The 23,411-nt window shown below is 34.8% G+C and overlaps 1 protein-coding gene across 3 annotated transcripts in view; it reads left to right on the forward strand.

The window, feature by feature from the left end:
• Oamb (Octopamine receptor in mushroom bodies) overlaps positions 1–23,411 on the forward strand; it is an 84,844-nt gene that overhangs the window by 48,168 nt on the left and 13,265 nt on the right. For all 3 annotated transcript variants that reach the window (XM_085203017.1, XM_085203018.1, XM_085203019.1), the window contains exon 2: positions 12,786–12,973. In XM_085203017.1, the coding sequence (XP_085059143.1) occupies positions 12,856–12,973 (118 nt within the window). In that variant the 5' untranslated portion in view covers positions 12,786–12,855. The remainder of the gene's footprint in view (positions 1–12,785; positions 12,974–23,411) is intronic.

Consider the following 23,411-nt stretch of genomic DNA (forward strand, 5'->3'; position numbering starts at 1 on the left):
TCGGAGGAATGAATTACTGTTTATTAATATTTACATTTCTTCGCTCTAGTATCAAGGCAAAAACGTGGCGTCGAGTTCCGCCGAATGGTGTAAAGAATGGAGTGTCTTGACACTAGGTTCCTTTGCCTACCCTGCTATATACGGGATACAGAGTGAAGCTGATAACGTTTTATTCCGCATAGTTGGGTCTCTACGCTGCGCTTTACCCCGTTATCTGGTAACGGAAATAAAAAGAATTCTCGACTGGCAATGCAATGCAATGGTGACCTTAATTTCTCACCATATATAACAACCATCTCTGGAGTGGCGGCCTAGCTGCAAAGTTTCGTGATGTATTCTTGTATTATATAATAATCCGTTGATCTGGACGCACAAATATATATTTGTAAACATGCCACAGAGGGATATCCCTCTTAACTCTATCTTTGTCTTGTTCTACATATTTATTTGTAATTTTACAATATAATTAATTATATTGTAAACTTCTACTTATTTAATGAGATTCGACCTCACATCCACAAAAAAAGCATTCATTTTTATATTTTAAGGGTTTCATAGTACAGATTCATGTTCAAACTAGTGTGAGTACATCGTAAAGTAGTCACTCTTGTAAGTTGCGACCATATGAGGTTGTCATCCCTTTGGGCTATAAACATGAAGTTTCCCAATTCAAGCTTGTGTTACGATTTAGGTATTTGTTATACTATCGATTAACCTCATATATAACAGTGGAAATCTAAGTGTGTTAAAACACTCCGTTCTACGCTTACCACCCTATTTTCAAAACATTCCATGTTGAATAGCGATAAGTTGCACCCCGTAACGTCACACTTTGTCAACCAGTGCAGGGATATTAAAATTATGTACTTATATGTATTATAATTATAATTTATTTTTATCCCCGAATGATAATCGAACCCACGGCCTCAGGAAATAAATGTTTTTATAATTCTTATAATATAAAGTATGACATACAAGTCGTCCTATACTGAATACAGACCTTGAATTAGCAACCTTATAAAATTTTCACAAACATTCTCTCGATTACGTCAAAGCATTGTAAGATATTTTTAGATACTATTTATGATTATTGAATATTAAATGGTGAAAAGATTTTTCCTTGTTGACAGCCATCTCCAATATCAATCATTGAAAAAGTAAAAATTAAGTTATTTTTGTATATTAAATTATCATAGTCGTATCTGGACAATTTTGTATTCTTTATTATCATTTTCAATTTCTATTCTTAAAATATATTTTTTATCAATATAATAAAGAATGTCGAATATCACAAGATTTTCTTAATTTTCCTCGAAGAATAAATATTTTTCATTTCTCCAGCAGCTGCACCGCGTCTAACGTTAAACGTCGATTGTGGGTCCGATTTCCACTCGGGGAATAAATCATCATATCTATGCTCTGGTATGCACCGTTTCAAAGTTCGTAACGGTGCGTGCTGAGCCATGTCATAGCGGAGAAATAAATATATAATATTTTCCCCGAATGTTTGCAAGCAGGCACTGTACCACTGCGCCATGAAGTCCCTAGACTAACTGAGAATAAGCTAATAAAAGCTGTATCGTAACTTATGGTTCATATATCATGGAAAACAATGATAGATTGCTCATTAATAACTATCGACCATCTTAACCCCTTACATATACATACATACATACAATTAAGATAAGTCAATTAACTAGCTTTAGTAATTCCGTTACACTTTCAATAAAGCTGAGAACGCCTAGTCGTGGCGCAGGGGTACAATCGTGCGACTTTTAACGCGAAAGGTTGTCGGTTCGATTCCCACTCGAGGAAATAAAATATTTAACATTTTCATTCCGTGGTGTGGCGTTTATTTCCGCTGGTCAGCATGCAATGTCTCTAGAATTCGGCGGAAAGTGAAGAATGGAAGTGTGTTAATAAGAACAGACACTCATATATGTATATCTCTTATACTATAATCTCTTGCCCGCACGGCTTATTCCTCAAATCATTACATTTTGTTTGTGTTATGTGAGTCATTATGTTTTGTGATTTTTTATTATAATATTTTATTTTCTTCATATTGTATTTTGTATATATTCTCTGGAAGACGGAGGGAACCAAGTGTTAAGACACTGTTTCCCTCGAAGCGCTCAATTTAAAAAGCGCCTTTTTAGCAGAGCGAGGAAATGAAAGTGACTGACTCCAACCTCTGCACATTTACAGCCTTGTCGGCTCTTCTCAACTGAACTGCCTTACTTTCCGGTGGAAGCTTCCTGCAGGACTGACACTACTGACATTTCTATGTAACTTGATGATTCAAAACTGCTCATAGTAGCCTAATAAAATAATTATTGAGATATAAATGTTGCAGATGTATTCTGAAATGTAGGCAATTTGTATTAATATGTAGATTATAATAAATAGTAATGTAGCGTAATAACGTTTAATAGATATTAGATATTGTTAACGAGTATACGTGTACTGTGCATATACCAATGATACGATAATAATAATGTAGATTCTTATATTATGACACCTATAAAGGAACGAAGCTTAACACAATGATATGAAGGTAAGCAAAGGGACCCTGGGAACCTAATTTTATGATACAGTTCCGTTCTCATTAAGACATTTCCATTTCCCACTTTCTGCCGAATTCTTGAGCCTTTTTTTTTCTTTTTTTTAGCGTCACTTTGTATCCCGTAAAGAATGTCTTTATGGTTATCATTCAATTTTTAAGATATACTATGTTGAATGGCGGAACTCAACGCTGCACTTCGCTACCCTAAGTTAGGTAACCAACGTACCAAGTAATAGTTATCAGTTGGCCCCGCGCCAGCGCAGCGGTTGTTGCTAAACACGTTCAACACGCAACGACGCTGTATCACTGTATTTATTGAGGTGATTTACAACTAGCACTGTGGTAAACGTTGAGCCTTATCATGTCATTGTGTGTTATACAGTTATTTACATACTTTAAAATATTTTATTAATAGTTAATTATTGGTAAAATACATACTAACATATGTTGTCATAGTTCCCGTCATTTTATGAGACTAAACACAGCGTTACGTTTCGCAGGCGGTTCCTCTTTCTAACCGCATTCGAAACACCTGTTGAACGACGGAACTCTAAACCGTATTTTGATTTTCATAGCGTTGAAGAAAAAACTGACCCACAATCTATTACGTAAAAATATTTTTGTACTATATATTTGAATCTAATTAAGCCTAAGCCTTAAACCTAACTACAAAATCATATCAAAATCAGTTTTTTTTAATTATACGCTTCATAGCAGACTGACAGAGGGAATGTGAGAACCTATCTGGTCAGACATGATCTCTATTAGGCGCGGGTTCTAATTCCGCTATCTTATTATTTTCAAAACATGTTCTAAAAAAGCATTCCTGCATCAAAGTTAGTGCAATATTTTGAAAATAAGCAATTACCGCGTCTTTTTGTCTTTAAAATGCCCGCGAATTCATTACTCTTTTTAAAGTCGGTTAATTGGAGCGTATAGACCCGGCATAATGTTAAAGAGGTGTTTTATGAACGAGGGTTTTTATAAAAACGAGGCTTTTCAATAATAAAAAACGGATAGAAATGAGTCAGAGTGGTTGAGAAGTGGTTCCGTAGAGCTGACTATTTATTTTGTTGATAGTCATTTTGAATTAAAAATAGTAATAACAAAAAAAAACAGTTTCGTCCAAAAATTCAGCCGAAGGCGGGCAATGGAAGTATTTTAATGTTCCCAGGTTCCCTTTGCCTATTATGTGCGGGCTAAAAAATTATTTTTCTTTTTTTAGCTTCACATTCTCTCACTTATAGGGTCGACGCCCGTTCCCTACGCATCGTACTGTTTTCGAGACAATGCGTGTTGAGTGACGGATTGTTTTGTTATCAGAGAGAGGAAAATGACTCCCTGAATACGAATTGAACCCAAAACTTAAGTTAAGACACTGTGCTGTTGCTCCTCGACGGCCTCAAAGATGTGTTCAGTATTTGATATTTACTGTAGTTTCCATCACTTTAGAATTGCTTAAGTAGATACTTGCATTATGAGTAAAAGTTTTTAAATAACGTGTTTCTTAGAGTTTGTTCAAGTTGAACTGTTTTGGACGAATTCCAAAAGGAATTTGCTTTTGATTTTTTTTAAATAAAGTATAATTCACTAATATATTTAAGGCTATCTTACATTGAGACTATAAACATGATGATTGAGACTTGAATATCCTATGTTAAATAATTATTAATTGTATAAAATCTCGATAATTATATAAAATTATTAAATAAAAGAGATAATTCGGAAACGAAAGTGCCTTAATGGGGAAACAGAGTGTTATAACAATAGGATGAATGAGGAGGAACAGAGTGTTATAATTTAAATTCCTAATTAAATGGCCAAGGAACCCTACACGTACTGTTTATTAACGGTAGGTGGCGCTCGGGCGCAATTATTCAAGTCGTAGAGCCACAAGCGAATAGATAATGTATGTAACGGAGAGTACATTTCATAAAGAGCTTAAAGCTTTTATTGTGGGATCGAAAGAGGTATGGCTATGTTTATGTAAGCAATACTTTTTTATCCAATATAAAAATAATATGTATAATAATGTAAATATAGATTTAATAATAAACTAATATAATAAAAAGGTAAAGTTTGCAACTTTGCTTGTTTGTTTGTTTGTTTGTAGGGGCAAATCTTCGAAAATACTGATCCGATCATAAAATGTATTCACAATCAGAAGAGCAAAATAATGGCATATGTATATCAAGTCGTCGGAAATTGTTAAGACACTCCGTTCTTTTCTCAAAAACAGAACATCGAACAATTTCGTAGCATTTAGCATAATTCACTTTAGAACGATGATGCACCTATTGTAATAATTATTTATTTATTGTAATAATTAAAAACAAAAAAACCGTCAAGTTAACATTCGAATACTGTTAATTTGTCATTTACAATGAAAAAAAAATACATTTTAGGTAAACTTACCTATTTAATATTTTTTGATATGCCTATTTTAAATGCCCCATAAAATATAAAAAAATAAAGACAAAATCAGAATCTTCTATTTTTATTTGCATCGTAAGCAGAAAGTAGGTTGTCTGATGCATTCCTATGTTTTCCATTTTCCGCTGAAGTAGATTAGATATATTGATTCAAGGATATGGAGGCCAAGTCTTTTCTAACCCGATATAGAAAATATCTTTATATTTTCTGCTTTACGTTTTTTCCCAACTTTAAGCAAATAAACATATTAAAAAATAATAAATCAATTGAAAAAAACTTTAATATTATAATAATAGATTGATCCAAAGCAGGTGTATGTATGACCGACTACAGACGCCACGACTCCCTTATAAAGGCAATTAGTCCAACTAACAGATAGCACACGAACCGCAATTATAACAATTTTTATATAGAAACATAAAATATGTGATTATTATAAAGTATTTAAGGCCAATCCCAGGTCAAAACAAGCTATCCAGGTCAGCTATTTGTAAGAATTATGAAAGTGGTGTGATAGTATCGACGCATTCATCGGAGCGTGGCTTCCATTACGTCGATGTTAATTGAAAAACCAGTGGAAGCTAACATCCAGGGTTCTCTATGCAAATTAACTATATTATATACATAGTAGATACATGATATGAAAGTAAAATTGAGATTTGTTTTGTATAACGATGATAGTGGGTTCAAATTTAAATATTTGAATGTGGAAAGTGCTTGTACAAAGAAAAGAAATACATTAAAATTGTAATGTTTATATTGAAAAGAACGAATGTTTAGTTGAGGAATTATTATTTTAATTTACTTCGCTCTAAACAGCGTAACCTCTTAGCACGCAGTCTCTCGGAAGGGGGACAAGTGAGGAACGGAGTGTCGTAAAATTACTTCCCTCTGCCTACCCTGCTATAATCATGAAGCGGGCATCAATTTTGAGACATTGCTTTGACTTTGCCTTGTCAAGGGCGACGAAAATCTAAATAATTTATTCCTCCCAAACGGTATTCGAACCAACAAACCTTGCATTTTACACCCACGCCATAACAGCCTCAATTTCCTATAATATCTGAATTAACTTAATTTAGTAGTAAATTAAAATGATCGAACTAGACAAACTTATCGTTATAGTTAATAAGTGACTTTTATCGAAGTTTATCAAACTTTGAGGCCAATCGAGCGAGGCAGCGCAAATTGTAATCGCCTGTGGGTTCGTTTCCCACTCGAACAAATGAAACATTTAATATTTTTATTTCTTTGGTGTGGCATCGAGACAAAGCACGGCTTGAAGCTCCACTACATAACATCTTATACCTCCAGGATTCGGAGGAAAGTGGAGGACAGACGTGGCTTAATAGGAACGCAGTGTTAGTACTAGGTTCCCAGATCCGCTATCAAACAATCTATACATAAGACAATGAAACCTTACATCGTAAATTTTACCTCAAAATGTTAGTACAGTATCCAAAGTTCGTAGCGTATAACAAAATCTGACAAAGGTGGAAAACATTCGAAACAAAATTAATAATGTATACGCACTCAGTGGAATTAAAGGCTCGGGTGGGAACAACGATTTGCAATTAAACGATTAGTGGAACTCTTCTTTGCTCGTATCTCATATGAATGTACGTATAGATATATATATATATATATATATATATATATATTATATTTGGACAGCTTAAGTTCGAATATAGCATACCCATACTTGCATGTACTGTAGGTACTAAATATGTACCAATATTATAAAGATGAATAGTTTGTTAGGATGTGCACGGTAATCTTAGGAACTACTGGTACGAATTATAAAAAAATATTTACACTTCTTTACAAACATTATGGGTCCAGTATAAGAGTAAAGGGTTCGAGACAGCGTGTGAATGTAAGCACGCCGTTCTGATCAGATGACAAAATGCGGTGTTGATTTCCGCAACTGTGCAATGTCTTGAAAGTTGGACGGAAACTGGAGAAAAGAGCGTCTTAACTGCTTGAATTGAAAACATCTTATTGAGCTGGTTAGTCAATTTTTAGGTAGGTACGGCTATGAACTATATTACATGAAGTTAAGGGTTTCGGTACTTGTACCTGGGGTTAGAGTTATATAGGGCACTTAGAATGTGTCATTAGTCAAATACGATTGAGCAAGCAAGCTTGTGACTGTAAACGCGGCACGTTTTGGATTCGATTCCCACTTTAAGAAATTAAATATTTACCGACGCGACGTTGAGTTTGACAATTAACAGGCATTGCTTCAAGAATTCGGCAAAAGGTAGGGAATGGACAGTCTTAACACTAGATTCCCAGGTTCCCTTTGCCCATCCTACCACGTCCGAGATAAAAAAAATCAAACAGCTCTTATTTATTTTCATTAAACCACGCAGACGAAGCCGCAGTCAAAAACCAGTTAAATAAAATCAAAATAAGAAATCTTCGTACATTAGAGTAGTTCCTTAGTTAACCAAATAACAGCAGTATCTCGATCACAGGTTACTTAGATAAAGTACTGATCATATATCAATAGCACTTAAGCCTACTAACTCTGTAGGCCTGCCGCTATTCAGTGTGTGTATGTACTATAAGGATCGTTCAAGTGTCGAAATAGCATAACTCTTTTTTTTTCTTGTAGCGTTAACGTACAGCTTGTATCTCGCACATAGCAGCGGAGGGCAGAGGGAACCTAGGAACTGATTCAACACGCAGTGCCTCTAAAATTCGGCGGAAAGTGAGTAGCGGAGTGTCTTAAGAGAGAGGGAGTACCCTAAAGCTAAAATAAATATTAAATTGTTGAGTTAAGCCATTTTATAATTTGAAGTGCTATATTTGTCAAGCTTTAGAATTTGGTAGGATAATGTCGTAGAGTAGGTACAGGACACTATATTTCATTAGGGAGCTATTTGGAGACAATTTTATTTAATCTTCAGGGAGGACGTGCCCCAGTGTTAGATGTAACGTAATTTATTTGGACTTACTGAATAATAACAGGCGGCGCCCGCGGGAACACTTGTTCTATGTTTTGTGGTGTTAAATAACGAATTGTTTCACTTTACAGATTCTATGGAAAACGGATGTTTTTATATGAAACTGAATTCTAAGTAATTGAGGGCTAAATAATATTTTGGCTTCACACTGTATTTTGCATATAGCAGGGTAGGTACTAGGCAGTGTTTAGACACTCCGTTCCTCATTTTGTGCCAAAATTTGGAAACGTTTTGTATTGAGCTGGTAGATGTTAAAACAAGGAAATGAAAATTATTATTTCCCCGGAGTGTACCGAACCTAGGACCGTCAATCAGCCTCATATTTAAAATATACTCGTATTACCCAAAAAGTACAAAAATCATAGGTTTTTACGTTTTTTCTTGTTCAAAGCATTCGTTTTACACGGCGACGGCGATAAGTAAGAGCATTACACAGAGTGGGCTTTAGTTAACTTGAGTGCGATTGCAATTTGAAATCAATTTATATTCCCGACTTAGCCAACGCCAGTACGAGGCTATTTTTGTCACGTTTCTAAGTCCTATACAGGTTTAAAACATATATTATATTGAACGTAAAAACTTAAATATAATTTTTATATTAATTGTAAATCTAATTGTAATAGTAAAGTAGTTGTAGTAGTCATTTACAAATTATATAACAGAGTAACATGAACAATAGGAAAAATTAAATTGTAACATTAAATTATAAATACGATGATCGTGGGTTTAATTATCATTCAGGGGATTATATTTCATACCCCGCCCGGGACTAACCACGGCGTCGAGCTTTGCCACATAAGACCACCTCCCAATGTCTCCAAAACAAGCCAGGGTTTAGGTTCCTTTTGACTACTCTGTTTTATAGGAAAAATTATGTAATATATTCAATCCACAATTCAACTCGACTCCTTTCTCTATTTCCCTAGAGTATTTTCAGTGTCTTTCCTTCTCCTAATTATTCTATTACGCACTATCATACAGCTAATGAATCCCTCGATGCCCCAGAGGGCTGGTCACAAACAACGCACTAACTTTGCTAACAAAAGTTTACCGAAGCAATTAACTTAGCAAGCATTGTAGGCGTGACAGTTAATTAGACATATCGCACATAGTGTGAGTCGGACTTAGAGCTTTGAATATTAATACATTTGTGGAATTTCACGATGGAAAGGGTGTATATGTGATGGTTTTAAGTTCGATTCCAATTCGAAAAAATATATATTTTTTTATTCTTTTTCGGCTTTTCTTATATACCAGGATAGGCAGAGGATAAGTAGTGTTAAGATTCACCGTTTCCAACGTACCACTTTATTTTAGAGACATTGCGTGTTGAGCGGTGGAACTTAATGCCGCGCTTTGTCTTGTTACTGAAGCGAGAAAATAATTTATTACTGCGAGTGAGAATTGAATCCACTACTGTCGCGTTCACACTCTAGCGCTGTGACTCAGATACCTAAACTATTTTAAGTTTAAAGAAAAACAGTTTAAAATCTTGATTTTAAAACAAAGTATAAATGTAATGCGGGGGATATCATCAAAAGCACATGAATTAGGGCAACCATTAACTACCCCCATACTGCACGAGCGTTAAATACTGGTGGCGATAAATCTACGCAAACGGCTCTACGTACTATCTACGTGCGAGTATATGGTTGCCGTTGTGGTAGCATCAAGCTTCACTGTACAGCTTACTAATGATTCAAAATTGCCCTAAAATCTTCAACATCAATACTTACACTGCTGTTATCTATACATATAAAAGGACTTGTCCTCACTGACTGAGGTAAGACGCACGCACAGCCGTAACCGCTGATGGGAGAAACGTTAAATTTGGACAGATGTTTACTTTTGTAATCTGGACATCCACTAAGAAGGGATTTTGAAAAATTTTAACCCTAAAGGGGTGAAATAGGGGTTCAAAGTTTGTATGGAAAAAAATTTAAATCCGCACTGATTTTTATAAAATTTGAAATTTAGGTTTTTAAAAGTATTTCATTGAATACGTGTTTCATCGTTTTCTAGAATTCTCCCCCTAAGGGTGCAAATAAGGGGTTGAAAGTTTGTATAGGTTTTTTTTAAATCGTCACCAATTTTTATAAAATTTGAAATTCAGACTCTTAAACGTATAATTAAATACATGTTTCATGGTTTTCTAGAATCCACCCCCTAAGGGTGCAAATAAGGGGTTGAAAGTTTGTATGGGAAAATTCTTAAATCGCTACCGATTTTTATAAAATTTGATATTTAGATTCTTAAAAATATTTAATTGAACATATGTTTCATGGTTTTCTAGAATTCACCCCCTAAGGGTGCAAGTAAGGGGTTGAAAGTTTGTATGGAAAAATCTTTAAATCGCCACCGATTTTTATAAAATTTGAATTTTAGACTCTTAAAAATATTTCATTGAACACATGTTTCATGGGTTATTAGAATTCACCCTTAAATACGCAAGCGAAGCTGCGAGCGTCCGCTAGTAAAATATAATATAATGAATATTGAATATTTTCATTCCCTCGCCTCGATGTCGAGGCAAAGAGTGACGTTGAGTTTTGCCACTTAATGCCTTCGGAATTCGGCGGAGGGTTAGAAATGGAAATGTCTTAATAGAAACAGTGTCTTAACATTCGGCTTTCACATTCTCTCTACTTACCCTGCTATATGCGGATTAAAACGTAAAGCTAAGGAACGCTTCCCGCAAATCAGGATAGAGAGAAGACCTAATATTAAAACACTGTTGCCCCATGTCGTCCAATATTACGTGTCGGAATTCTGCGGAGAAATAAATACAACTGAATATTCCGACCACATATAAAAGTTAATAAATAAATAAACTTTTAAGTATTTCGGAGTTCAAACTAAATGATCAATATAGTTTTACCTTAATTATAGACCCTCGTTAGGAGATAATAGGTTTGTTTCCGGATATGTACGAATAATATATATCGTGTAAATTAAGAACCGCCACTGTAACTACACCTCTGGGTTACTCGATTAATAGTTTAAATATTTAATTTATTGTTTCTGCGTTTTTAGTTTGTAATTGACTTTGGAATTTTAGTGTATTTTTTTTTAGCTTTGCACAGGCTGCAGCAGGGTATGCAAAGGGAACCTGGGAACCTAGTGTTAAGACATTTCGTTCCCTAGGTTTAGGTAGGAGGTTTCCTATGTGTAATCTATTATAACAAATTCAATTATGATGTCATAAGCTTTTTCTTAGTCTTTCTTATATTAGAATCGAAACAGTTATTAGAATACATGATGTTTTTACCCTTACTTCATACCCTATTGTATTTTCAAACATACACACGCGCATAAATTGTATATGAATACGCAGAATATACTTCCGCTATATGTTTTTTAAATAAGAAATATTTTGTAAAAAAGCTCATTTCTTAATACTAGAGTCTTTACGCAGAGGTTCTTTAATATAAGCCACAATGGAGCAAAAGCGGACCAACGAACATATTGTTTCTTTTGAGACCGTTGTGGCGCGGCGGCGCAGGGTCTAGCTGTAAACGTGACGCTTGTGGGTTCAAATATTTCGCGGTGGAGTGAATTCTTTTCATTTCATGACCGGTAACAAGACTAGCCGCGACGTTAAGTAACGCTACTCAATTTATAATGTCTCGAAAATTGGACCGAAAGTGGTTCCCCTTGCCTATCCTGCTATATTTGGGTTACAATGTAAAACAAAAAAAATGTTTCGTTTGAAAATTGTTAAAAGCGCGGCTATAAAAATATAAAATGGAAATACTTAAAGATTAAAGAATTATATAAGATTTTGTCTGTCCATTGTGTTAAGACTGAGCTTAGGAGCTTTTAGCAAAATTTTTACTTGAAATTCTTCTTGGACGCCGCCGTAGCGTAAAGTGGCGGAGAGTATCTGGTGTACGCTATAGTCGTGGATTTGATTCGAGATCGAATTTTTTTGTGTTTTTGTGTTGGTCATGTAAGGAGGAGGGTTATATTGTTAACAAAATGGAGTACTTGTAATTAAAAAAAATATAAACTATCTATAACTTAATCAGGGCAGTCGCTTGTAAGCAACAACCCTTTTTGGGAGGAAATTCGTATCAAGTATTATTATTATTATCAAATGACATACGAGTATATCTCTTAATGCAGTTATGTAGAATATCTTTCCAAATAATTCAGGAATATATAGACCATATGTGTTTAATTTTGTCTTATAAAAACGTTAACCGCTTTTGATTTTTAATAGTTCTTATCTCCATTTGACCAAGGAGGCGAAACCACATATGTAACAAACCTTATATTGGCGTATATGATGACATCGATTGTTTAACTTAGCGGGCGGTAAACAAACATAATCTGTTTATTTTTAATTCTGGGGGAGATCAACGCTGCGGCGCTGCCCTTTATCTCATCACGTTATTATACGATGAAACATTCAAAATAAAGTACTATATGCTTCATTTTTTGAACGGCATTCATACAATTTACCACTGTTAATAAAGTAAATGTCTCAAACCTGAGAAGAACAAGCACATGAAACTCACCTGAACAAAAAGAAAATAACTTTCATTTCTGTTTAAGTAACAATGATTTTCTTTGAAGAGAACATCCTAAAATGAGACCACGCTTTCGGAATGAAATCACGTATAAGTTATCGAATCAAAATTCAAATATTGTTTATTGAATAAGGTTTTTACAAGCAATTTTGAATCCTGAAGTTACTTAGAAAACTCTAGTGTCAATCCTAGAGGACTACTACCACCGACGTAGATAACAGATTAATTCATCATTTTCATCATACATTCATCAAAAATAACATGTACCATTCTGTTCCCCAGAAAGCCTGGTCATCAATGGCATAAGCTGTCAGGCGATGCGTGGCGCACGCGCGGCTCGCGGGCGCGTAATATGCGCTCGCTAAACGAGACCGCCTGCGCTGCCCTCCTCGACGACGTGCGCTGGGACGAGCCCACCAGCGTCGCCAGCCTCGCCGTGTTGGCGCTCATCGATGTGCTGGTTATAGCAGGTAAGGATTACGTTGGGTTACTTTCGGATTTGCTGTCACACAAAGTTATAAAGGCAAAATGTGGTGCTCTGTTCCGCCACTTAAAAAGCTAGGCCTCGGAAATTCCCCGGAAATAAGGGAACGGAAATGTCTTAATGGTGAGAGTCTTAATACTAGGTTCCCAGGTTCCCTTAACCTACTCTGCTGTGTGCAGGATACAGCGCGAACTGATTTTTTTATAATTATAAAAGCAGCTTCAGCAGAGTACGCAAAAGGAACCTATTATTAAGGCTGCATTCATTCATTCGATATTGCGTGTTGAGTGGCGGAACTCAATGCCGCGCTGTGTCTACCAAACGTAGAAAACAAAAAAATATATAATCCAACTAGAATCGTATACATTATATAAAATACAACAAACCCAGCATCCACCAGAGACAGATAAGATTGAAAATAGAGTTGCCAATGTCCGACTGAATGGAGTCGACCGCAAATACACCTAATCTGCTAATGGAGACGCGATTCAAGTTCACCTCGCACAATGCTCTCCTACGCAGAGGGCGTATGTAAATTCTAAATGCATTTGGATAGTTTTCATGAAATATAAAAATATTTTTTGCCATGTTTTTTGGGATAAAGCGTTTTTCACGCTTTTCAATAAAGCTTTTTACCTCATAGCAGGGGGAGCAGTGGGCACTTTCCCCCCACTTTTCGTGACAATGTCACAGTGTGGGGAAACTGGAAGCCGCAGTTTCCTTACCACAGAGAGGAAATGATAATAATTTAAATATAGTCCTTGTCCCAGTACTATTATACTTCACAGTAATATATAGTATATATGTAAGAACCTAAACTTTGCATACGTATTCTAAATCCAATGACAAAACAATATTTTTATAGTATAAGCCGAAAGATTGAGTTTGTCCTTACCAGGAAGACGATGAAAAAGAAGAAAAATGCTTATGTTTTTTTTTCTAATAATAAGAGCTCAGTGTTATAGCTTTTTACATTTTTTTTTGACTTACTCTCAATACGCCCAAACAGCAAACCCATTCCAACTATTACAATTGTCCACAATTCGTATCTGCGGCTTTGTACAAATATATTATTGTCTGTATGTTATGTAGTTATGCAGTAGGCGTAGTATCTAATGTTAGAACACTCCTTCCCTCAGTGTTTTAAATGATTTATTAGTGACCATTATTTGAACGTTGCATTGAATTTCCTTTCTCTGGCAGACATAGGGCAGCGTTGATTTTCACCATCTAACATGCAATGTGTTGAATTTGTATGGAGAAGAGGAGAGCGGAATGCTGTGACACTAGGTTATCTTTGCGTAACACTCACATTATAGATGGTACATTTGGTATTCGTTTCTTTGTATATTTATACACTTTATATAAATCGATTATAAAATAATAATAGCTTAGAGACTTTCAGGCCGTGAAACGGTAATGGCATCCGTTTCCTTTTTGCGTCTCTTTGCGTTTTATTTTATTCAATATAGTATTTTCTTACGGGAGATTGCTTTGTATGTACGTATGAATATTTATATATTTTATTTAAATGAAATAAGAATATACTTAGAGGAGCATGGTGTAATGGGACAACATTGACGGCGTTTTGGTTTCGATCTGTACTCTAGCGATCGCACGTCTAGGATGAAGCGGCGTTGGGCTCGCAATGTCTTGAATTCAGGCAAAAGACGGAGAATGGAATGTCCATACACTAGGTTTACTTTATTTTTGATATTGTAAGATGCATATTAAATGTGGAGAAACGTTTTGAATTTATAAATGTTTGCCATTTAGCCGAATAAAGAAGACAACATAGTAACAACTGTCTCTTTTTCTTGCAATCATATTGTATAAGGTATCCAATACATAAGTATTATTTCAAAGTTCACAATTTCTGAAGCCAACGATGGGCAAAAATGGATGGGTTCCATTGTTATTCAGAACGTAGTATCGTGTTTTACTCAACAACACCCAACATTCACTCAATCATGCGGAAAGTGGAGTGCCTTAACACTAGATTTTTTCTACTGACGTCAATATACGGTAGAATACAAGAAAAATAAAAATAGTTATTCCTTTTAACCACAACAGTATTTACAATACTAAAAATATTTATTTTTAGCTTCACGCTGTATGTATCCCGCACATGGCAGTACGGCAGGCGGGGGAAACGGGGAACCTAGTGTTAAGATACTCCATTCCCCACTAAAAATAAATTTCAATAACATTTTAAATTTCCTAAGATATTCGAGGATATACAAATCATATATTTACATCTGGTGTAGGTACAATAAATAATGAAAGTAATAAATTTCACGCACGTTTGCCATCTTCTTGCGTTCCTCGCCATAAATCAGTCGACTGTCCTCTTTTCAACTGTTTAAATATTGTGTTTGTATTTGAATAATTATATTTTTTATAGAAACGTAACGAGACATGAAACCACACTTACCACACTTCTGTCGTTAATTCAAGAGGCGCGGGTTCAAATCCCGCTACGTTCAAAGCTTTATACGTTTCTAAAAAAATTATTTTTCATTTCTAAGTGTGAAATAACATTTTAAAAATAGATAACATCATCCATTTCCATTAGAGGAATTAAGTATTTTCAATTCTTCGCCCTAAAAAGAAAAACAAGCAGTATCGCAAATTTTAGGTTGAAAGTGGAGAACGGAGTATTCTAACACTGGGGTTAAGTGTGAATTTGAATAAAAATACCGCCAAGTGCAAGTGACTTTTGCCCACCGATGGTTCCGTACCAATTTTCTAATTGTAGACCAACATTCATCGCAGTTACCTAAATTTAAGAACAGAACGTCTTGACACTAATAACGCATGAAATTAAAAAAATGCGTGAATCCGTTCATAACGTTGGGCTAAAAAAATATCAGGCTGCCAAGCTGCAGTCTCCATATAACACGATTCCTCCTGGGTTACCTTTCATAAATATTTACTAAATAAATTAATAAATGATTAATAACAAAAATAAGCTGCTGGGTGCGGATAGCGATCGTCGTGGAGGTCTTTGAGAGAGGCCTTTGGCCCGACCAGGAAAGGAACAATTACCGTTCTGTTCATTTCCTACATCGATATAAATTAAAATATTATTAAACGATATACAATTTAGAAGCATATCTACGTCACGTCAATAGACGAATGTTATAAAGCGCGTAGCTTTTTATATGTTTTTTCTGATTAGCATTTTATCAACGCTGCTTTCCCACTCCTTGGGGAAGGAGCGTCATTATTTTTTAATAATAAAATGAAAATTTCCTCAGGAATATAATTTTTTTATGAAATATTTGAGACCCTATCTCAACAATTAATGATTACAACAGTGGATACTCGCTTTGATTAAAAATGTGTACAAAAGAAAATGCTTTTTCTTAACTTCTGGGTAGACTCTGTTCACCCATGTCCATCAAATTTTCGAGATATAGCCTGTATAAAATACCATAAATATATTAAAATTTCTAATAACACCTTCGTATAAGAATTTCAAGAATCTTTAAATACCAATTTCACTGACGAAACAACATAACCATGGGCGTAAACATAATATGGGCTGGATAGTCCGTGCCCACTCCAAAATTTAACTAACTAAAAATTTAATCTGGAAAGTAAAATAAAAATCTTTATAGAAAAGATCAGTTCAAGGCTAAACTCCGGGGCACTCGCCACTGCGCTCATGCACATCTTCACAATGTATCGGAGCTAATGACTAGTGACTTTAATCTCCACTTTGAATTAAATCCTTCATCTGTCATGTACTATATACAGGTGGTGTGTGAAGCCGTTGTTAATTAGCTTGTCACAATTATCTATTACATCTATCTATTACATCTAAGGATCTGTCCTACAATAGTTGTATAATCAGACACGAAAAGAACCACTCGCTTCTTATTTAATAACAAATAGGGATAATATTTCACTAACTCCCTTACAGAAAATATAAGATGATTAAAAATATCACCTCCATTTAAATATAACAAAAAAAAACCCAGTATCTCTAAGTTTATTGCGTAATAAGTTTTCCTTTAACAATTGAAAACCTTATAAACAGGCGTCTATAAGTTAAATTAAATTCCTTAGCAGTATCCCAAATCCGGGCTGTTCGTCCGCAATAGTAACAAATCCAGGGCGATCAGGGATATCAACGGGACACGGGACTGGGTAGCTTTATTATAGCGTGTTTACGACGTTAACGTGAGCTGGTGTTCTATTTCTTATTATACAATTTAAAAGTAGGTTGAGTGATAAGTCACTCTTTTTTTCATTTTCTTGCTTTATTGCTGTAAAGGCACTCTCTTCTTAAATTTCATTTCACTTTATTCTAGTGTTATGATACTCCGTTCTTCACTATTAGCCTAAATTTGTGATACTGCTAGTTAAGTTATAAGTTACTCTTTTTCAAGTTCACGCTTTATCCTAGCGTTAAGACACTCCGTTCTCCACCCCCAGCACGAATTTAATGAGATAATAATTTCATAGAGATTCGGTTTATCAACAGTAAGTGGTACTAACTTAACGTCGTGCTTTGTTTTGCTTGAGTGGAAAATGAAATAATATAAACCTGTGAATGGGAATAGAATCCATAATCATCATTTACAAATGTATATAGACAGAATATTATATATTTTTTTAAAAAGAAATAAGCATTTTTATGTATTTACGATATATATTATAAACTACATCCAAATCATAAAATTCTACAAGAAAAAGCAAAATATTCTTTGTCCTCAACTTTGTGATATTCATTTGGAAGTTTTTCAATATTTTTTGAAGAGCTTGTCTAAAACATCTGATGCCAAATCACTTTATTGTTGGAACGGAGACACGAAGCGAGGATACACTTGTCCGACCATTATTTCTTAGTTCAGCTCGAATTTTCAATTGTATTCCAGTAGTAAATAAAACTATTTGAAATATATGAAAGATGAGGACTAAGCTCTTCCCTGATAAAAGATAATTGTGAATTATTTCTTTAAAAATGTTGACATAAAAAATGTTGTCCCTTGAATCTATGATTTTTTAGCATCACGCGCATAAATAGGTAACCCACGCTAGACCCTAGACAGAGGCGGCAACAGGTTGTGGGTTCGATTCCCTCGCGGGGAAATGAAATATTTAATATTCCCCACGCGCGGCTAGTGACGGATCCCATCGCCGCTTCTTACCAGAGCGAGTAAATGAAAATAATTAAAAAAATGAAATTAACGACGACGTCTCGAGTATTATCGAATCACCTCAAAAGTTGGAGAAGATTTGCAAAGTTTAAGTAACATAAAAGTGAAGGTGGAGCTTTGGCGGATCTACTTCCCTGGTACGTTTACTTATTCATTCACGCATTATGCTTCAACTTTTAATGTACTTTTGTTACGTGGTCCAATCGTGGTGGAGATAGCCAACCGTTCATTTTTTAGGATATTTTTCCAAAAAATTACGTATTTGACGTAAGCAGTCGAATTAATGCTCCGTTCTCCAAATTTTTAGCTTTTTCTCTTTTGCTTTAAATAAAATGACTTTTAAACATAGATTCCAATGGTGATAGATAACAATATAAAATGATTTTGAATGTAAAAACGTCACATTTAAATTATAAATGTTTTGGTTCACCTTATATGTGTACCTACATGACATACAAATATACTTATTTATATTTGTAAATCGTACATAACCATTATGAACACTATGAAATTGTTAATAACTCAAAACTAATTGTGCCTGCTTTCATAGAAGAATCCATAAAAGCAGCACTACACTTGTCCCGATCGGGACGTTTTATTTTAAACTAAAATCAGGACGTCTGGCAACGCTGAGCTATACTAACCTTTCGCAGTCTCATCAATGCAGCCAGGGCACTGCTAACTCTGTCACATGCATTCCTTCCGTCTCTACTAAACATACTTCCCGAATATATAAAATATTTTCCTTACAAATAACATGACTTCACTTCACGCCTAACAAGCTATTATCATAAATGGTACATTTCATTAATCCCATAACACTTTATTCAATACATTAGAATATTCGTCTGGTACTTTGTTAAGTCATTGGAACTTGCTACCGTTCCATTTCACCTTATAAAATATTCACGTGTAAGGTATTGTTTGAAGTTATACGATTTCTTTGCTGTAATGGCTATTTTAGTTTAAAAAATTTTGGATTAAATTGTTTTTTATTAAACGGTTTTATTTAGCTCACCCCGTTTGTTTATTTGTTTGTTTGGGTCAAATTTAGTAATTGAAATTTAACCCTCTTCCCGTTAACCGATTGATCTGAAATTTGGTATACGCCTTTGATTCTGGTGACAATACAATTATCCATATTCAATATTATTGTGAATCCAAGATGGCCGCCGCTACAAGATGGCGGACAACTTAGTTTTTTTCAATCCCATCAATATGGATATCAAATGAAAGGGCTTGTCAAGTAGAATTCAGTGGACTATACAAAATCAAAATCCAAGATGGCCGCCACTATAAGATGGCGGACAAGTTAGTTTTTTTCAATCCTATCAATACGGGTATCAAATGAAAGGGCTTGTCAAGCAGAATTCAGTGGACTATACAAAATCAAAATCCAAGATGGCCGCCGCTACAAGATGGCGGACAAGTTAGTTTTTTCGATCCCATCAATATGGGTATCAAATGAAAGGGCTTGTCAAGTAGAATTCAGTGCACTATACAAAATCAAAATCAAAGATGGCCACTGCTACAAAATGGCGGATAATGTAGTTTTCAATCCCATCAATATGGGTATCAAAATAAAGGGCTTGGTAAGTATAATACAGTATACTATACACAATTACAATATGAATCTTCCACCTAAGTCAAGATCTGGTATCCTGTCGAGGACTGTGTGGCTATAGGGTGCCTAAAAATGATACGTCGCTAGGGGTACCACCCAAGGTAAAAGGTAAAAGCGCGCCGAGAACTGTATGGCACTAGGTGGATAAAAATGCTATGTCGTTAGCGTTTTCCCCTCAAGATTCAGGCACATCTTGTTGTACATAGCCTTGTCCCTCTATTGGACCTCTGGGGGGGTCGTTCGTAACATTCTCCATTAACCTTGCAATAATGAGACATCGAGCCTCATTTCAACGAATTGAATAGCATGAGAAATAAAAACTAAAAACTTAAAAATAAAAAAGTGTAAAAAAACATTTTAAGTTAAACGGTTTTATATTGCAGATAAATGTACTAAAAGCTAAAAAATAATTTCATAGAAATTATGATTACTAAAATAAAATCGTGGGGACACTTGCTACTTACCACTAGGTGGGTGAAGTCTCACGCTATGTCTTTCAATTGTAGATATTGGACGTGCCCCACGATTAAATTTTAGTAATCATAATTTCTATGAAATTATTTTTTAGCTTTTAGTACATTTATCTGCAATATAAAACCGTTTAACTTAAAATTTTTTTTATACTTTTTTATATTTTGTTACTCTGGTAAAATAAAGCGTGGTATTACAACCCGCCACTCAAGCGAAGTCGATATTAATTTTAAAGTGCCGAATGAAAAGTCTTAATTTAAGGTTTTCTTTGACTAATGTATAGATATGATATAATCTACCAAGATAGAGGAAACCCCGAGTTACGGTCCGGTCCCGACGTGCTACCCGCCGTAACTCCACGCCGCAGTTTGTCTTGTGAAAATATTTCATTCACCCAAATGGAAATCGAATCCACGACGGAACCGCTTACTGTCAGGCTCTGTGCCGCTGCATCACAAGGGCCTTTTTTAAGAGGAATAACAAACGCAACCAAAACTAATGTTAAATACATAAAAACATAGAAACAAGGCGATTGAGGATTCGATTTCCATTCGAGTTAAGTCGAAATTAGATGGATGACGGGATACGGCTAGTGAAGCTAAAAACAAAATTACAAAATAAAAACTTTAAATAGCGGTTCCCACATTACAATATTACCGCATTACTAAGTGCCTCAAATAAAACAACACGCCAAACTTTTAGTATCCTCTAAGGAAATAAAAAATATTTACTGTAATAACTGAAGATACGCAAAGAGGTCGATAAAGACGGAAGCCATTTTATTCTTTCTTGGGACTCGTTATTTTGTAATATTCTAAAAATAAAAAAAATATCTTTTTATTTTTGCCGATTATTTTATTATAACAAAGATATGAAATCACTCTAATTATTATCAGCACAGAAACTTAGTGGCAAATCACTCTGCTTAGCAGCTTCACGCTGTATCCAGCAAATAACCGGATAGCCAGAGGGAATTTAGTGTAACGAAATTTCGTTCCCATTGTGTCCCGCACATATTAGAGTGGCAGAGGGAACAGGAATCTGGAATCTAATCAGGGAACAGGAATCTAATGTAGGACACTCCGTCTCCACTAAGACATTTTCGAATCCTACTTTCCGACGAACGCCGGAGGGCAGGAAAAGGTCGCATGACCGATATAATCCACCATACATAACAAAAACAAAATCTCTTCCCAATAGCTTCTTTATGATGTCAGCTTTTTTTATTCACAAACATTTATTTTAGCTTTAAGCATTTTCCCACATATAGCAGAGAACCTAGTATTAAAAGACTTCGTTAATCACTTTCTGTCAAATATTGGAGACATTACATTACATTATGCACTACTACTGTTTAACATTTTTTTTAGTGCTACAAACAAGGTATAGAAAAATATATTTTAACATTAAAAAAGTTGAAATGAATCGAAATCAAACCCACGTCTTGGATTTTTTTTGGTTTCTTATAGTTGCGAGCTCGAGTCCCACAACCTTCTATTTCTTATACGTTTTCTAAAAATATTTTTAGATATTAGTTATAAAAAAAGCAATATTTTTGATGTGAATCGAAATTGAAATCAAAATATTTATTCTGCTGTACACTTTTACGATTTCAAATATGAAAGTTTGTTTGATAGTACAATTAGAAAAGTCGCTTAATATTTGTATTTACTTTCCACTACACATATATTCATATTTTACATCAGAGGCTAGTAATTCCTTTGATAGCAATTGAATAAAATTTTATGACTTAAAAGTGGGTCAGCTTCCTAGCTCCGTGAGCTCAATGGTTGCTCACGCTAAATATTCCCTGAAGAAATGATATACAGAATGCGGAAAACGGAGTATCTTAACACCAATTTTCCTTTGCCTACCTTACTAGGTATATGAGTAAAACTAAAAACTTTAAATGGAAGTTAAACAGAATAATCTTTTCCAAATAAAATAATAGTAGAACAAAACATGCTTTAAAAGATCCCATACTAAACATTTCAAATTGAATTTTGGAATTTTGTGAACTCAGTACATATTATATATACAACATCTTCACAAGCTGTACAAACCGCAAGCCCGTGTATGGCACTGATTCATTGAAGACGAGACCGCCGCTGATGCAGTCTTTAGTCAACAAAAATCGCTTCACATTGTACGTACCTGCGTGGTGGAAATTTCTACTACACCTACCTACTAATAAAACTCTGTAGATGTATATTTTTGATTCGCAAAGCGAGACGACGAACGTAGTGACGTCATTGTCGGTGTCTTGTGTAGACTGCAGCTTGATGCGGTCAAACGCAAGGTTTTATTGTAGTATAATAAAAAATATGGAGCAATGTTTGAGTTATATAATTGGAGACCACGAGTTAAGCTTCTAACAGTTTATTTTACAAATATCTTTAAAACATTCTAAAGAAATTAGAATACATAAAAACGTAGAAACAATCGATAGGAAGCATCCGATTCAGCTGTCCGGGGACTCGTTACACAACTACCCTCAATAAATAGCTACAGAGCTACTACAAAAGAATACCTTCAATTTATAAACGAATTACTGCTATTTGATAGAAGCAGTACTTATAGAAGCAAATTAGGTAGAGGAAATTTTGTAATAAACTTTCGGTAACCTTTCATAAAAATATATATTATGTTATTTTAGTTAAAAAGTATTATTATTAGTTTGCTAATATTAGCACGTAGTTTCACGCTTTTCACGCCCACAAAACAGGATAAGCAGAGGGAACAACAGTATTAAGACATTCCGTTCCTCATTAGTCGCCCATTATTAGACATTCCGTGTCGACGGAACCTATCGCCACCAGATAAATATATACTTAGGAGACTTCTGTGCTACAAATGTCAACTGTCAAATATAGTACTGCAATGTGTCAATAACACTGTCAATGTCAAAATGCCCGCTCTTTTCATTTGTTATTAAAAGTTACTAATTTAAGCGGGAAGACATATTTAGCCCTCACATACGTGAGGTTACACGTGTTGTAGTCGATGTGATTTGTTACTAGGTTGTTAATAGATAATTATTAGCAAGTTATAAAGTAATTTAAATGTTTTAATTAATAAATATTGTGAATTGGTTAAAAGAGCTGCTATAATTAACACTGAGTAAATACCTATACGTGTTTTCGAATGTTGTTGGTGTTTTA

The sequence above is a fragment of the Heliconius melpomene genome, chromosome 19, assembly GCF_056956725.1.
Source record: "Heliconius melpomene rosina isolate 202511_hmr_F chromosome 19, ASM5695672v1, whole genome shotgun sequence".
NCBI lineage: Eukaryota > Metazoa > Arthropoda > Insecta > Lepidoptera > Nymphalidae > Heliconius > Heliconius melpomene.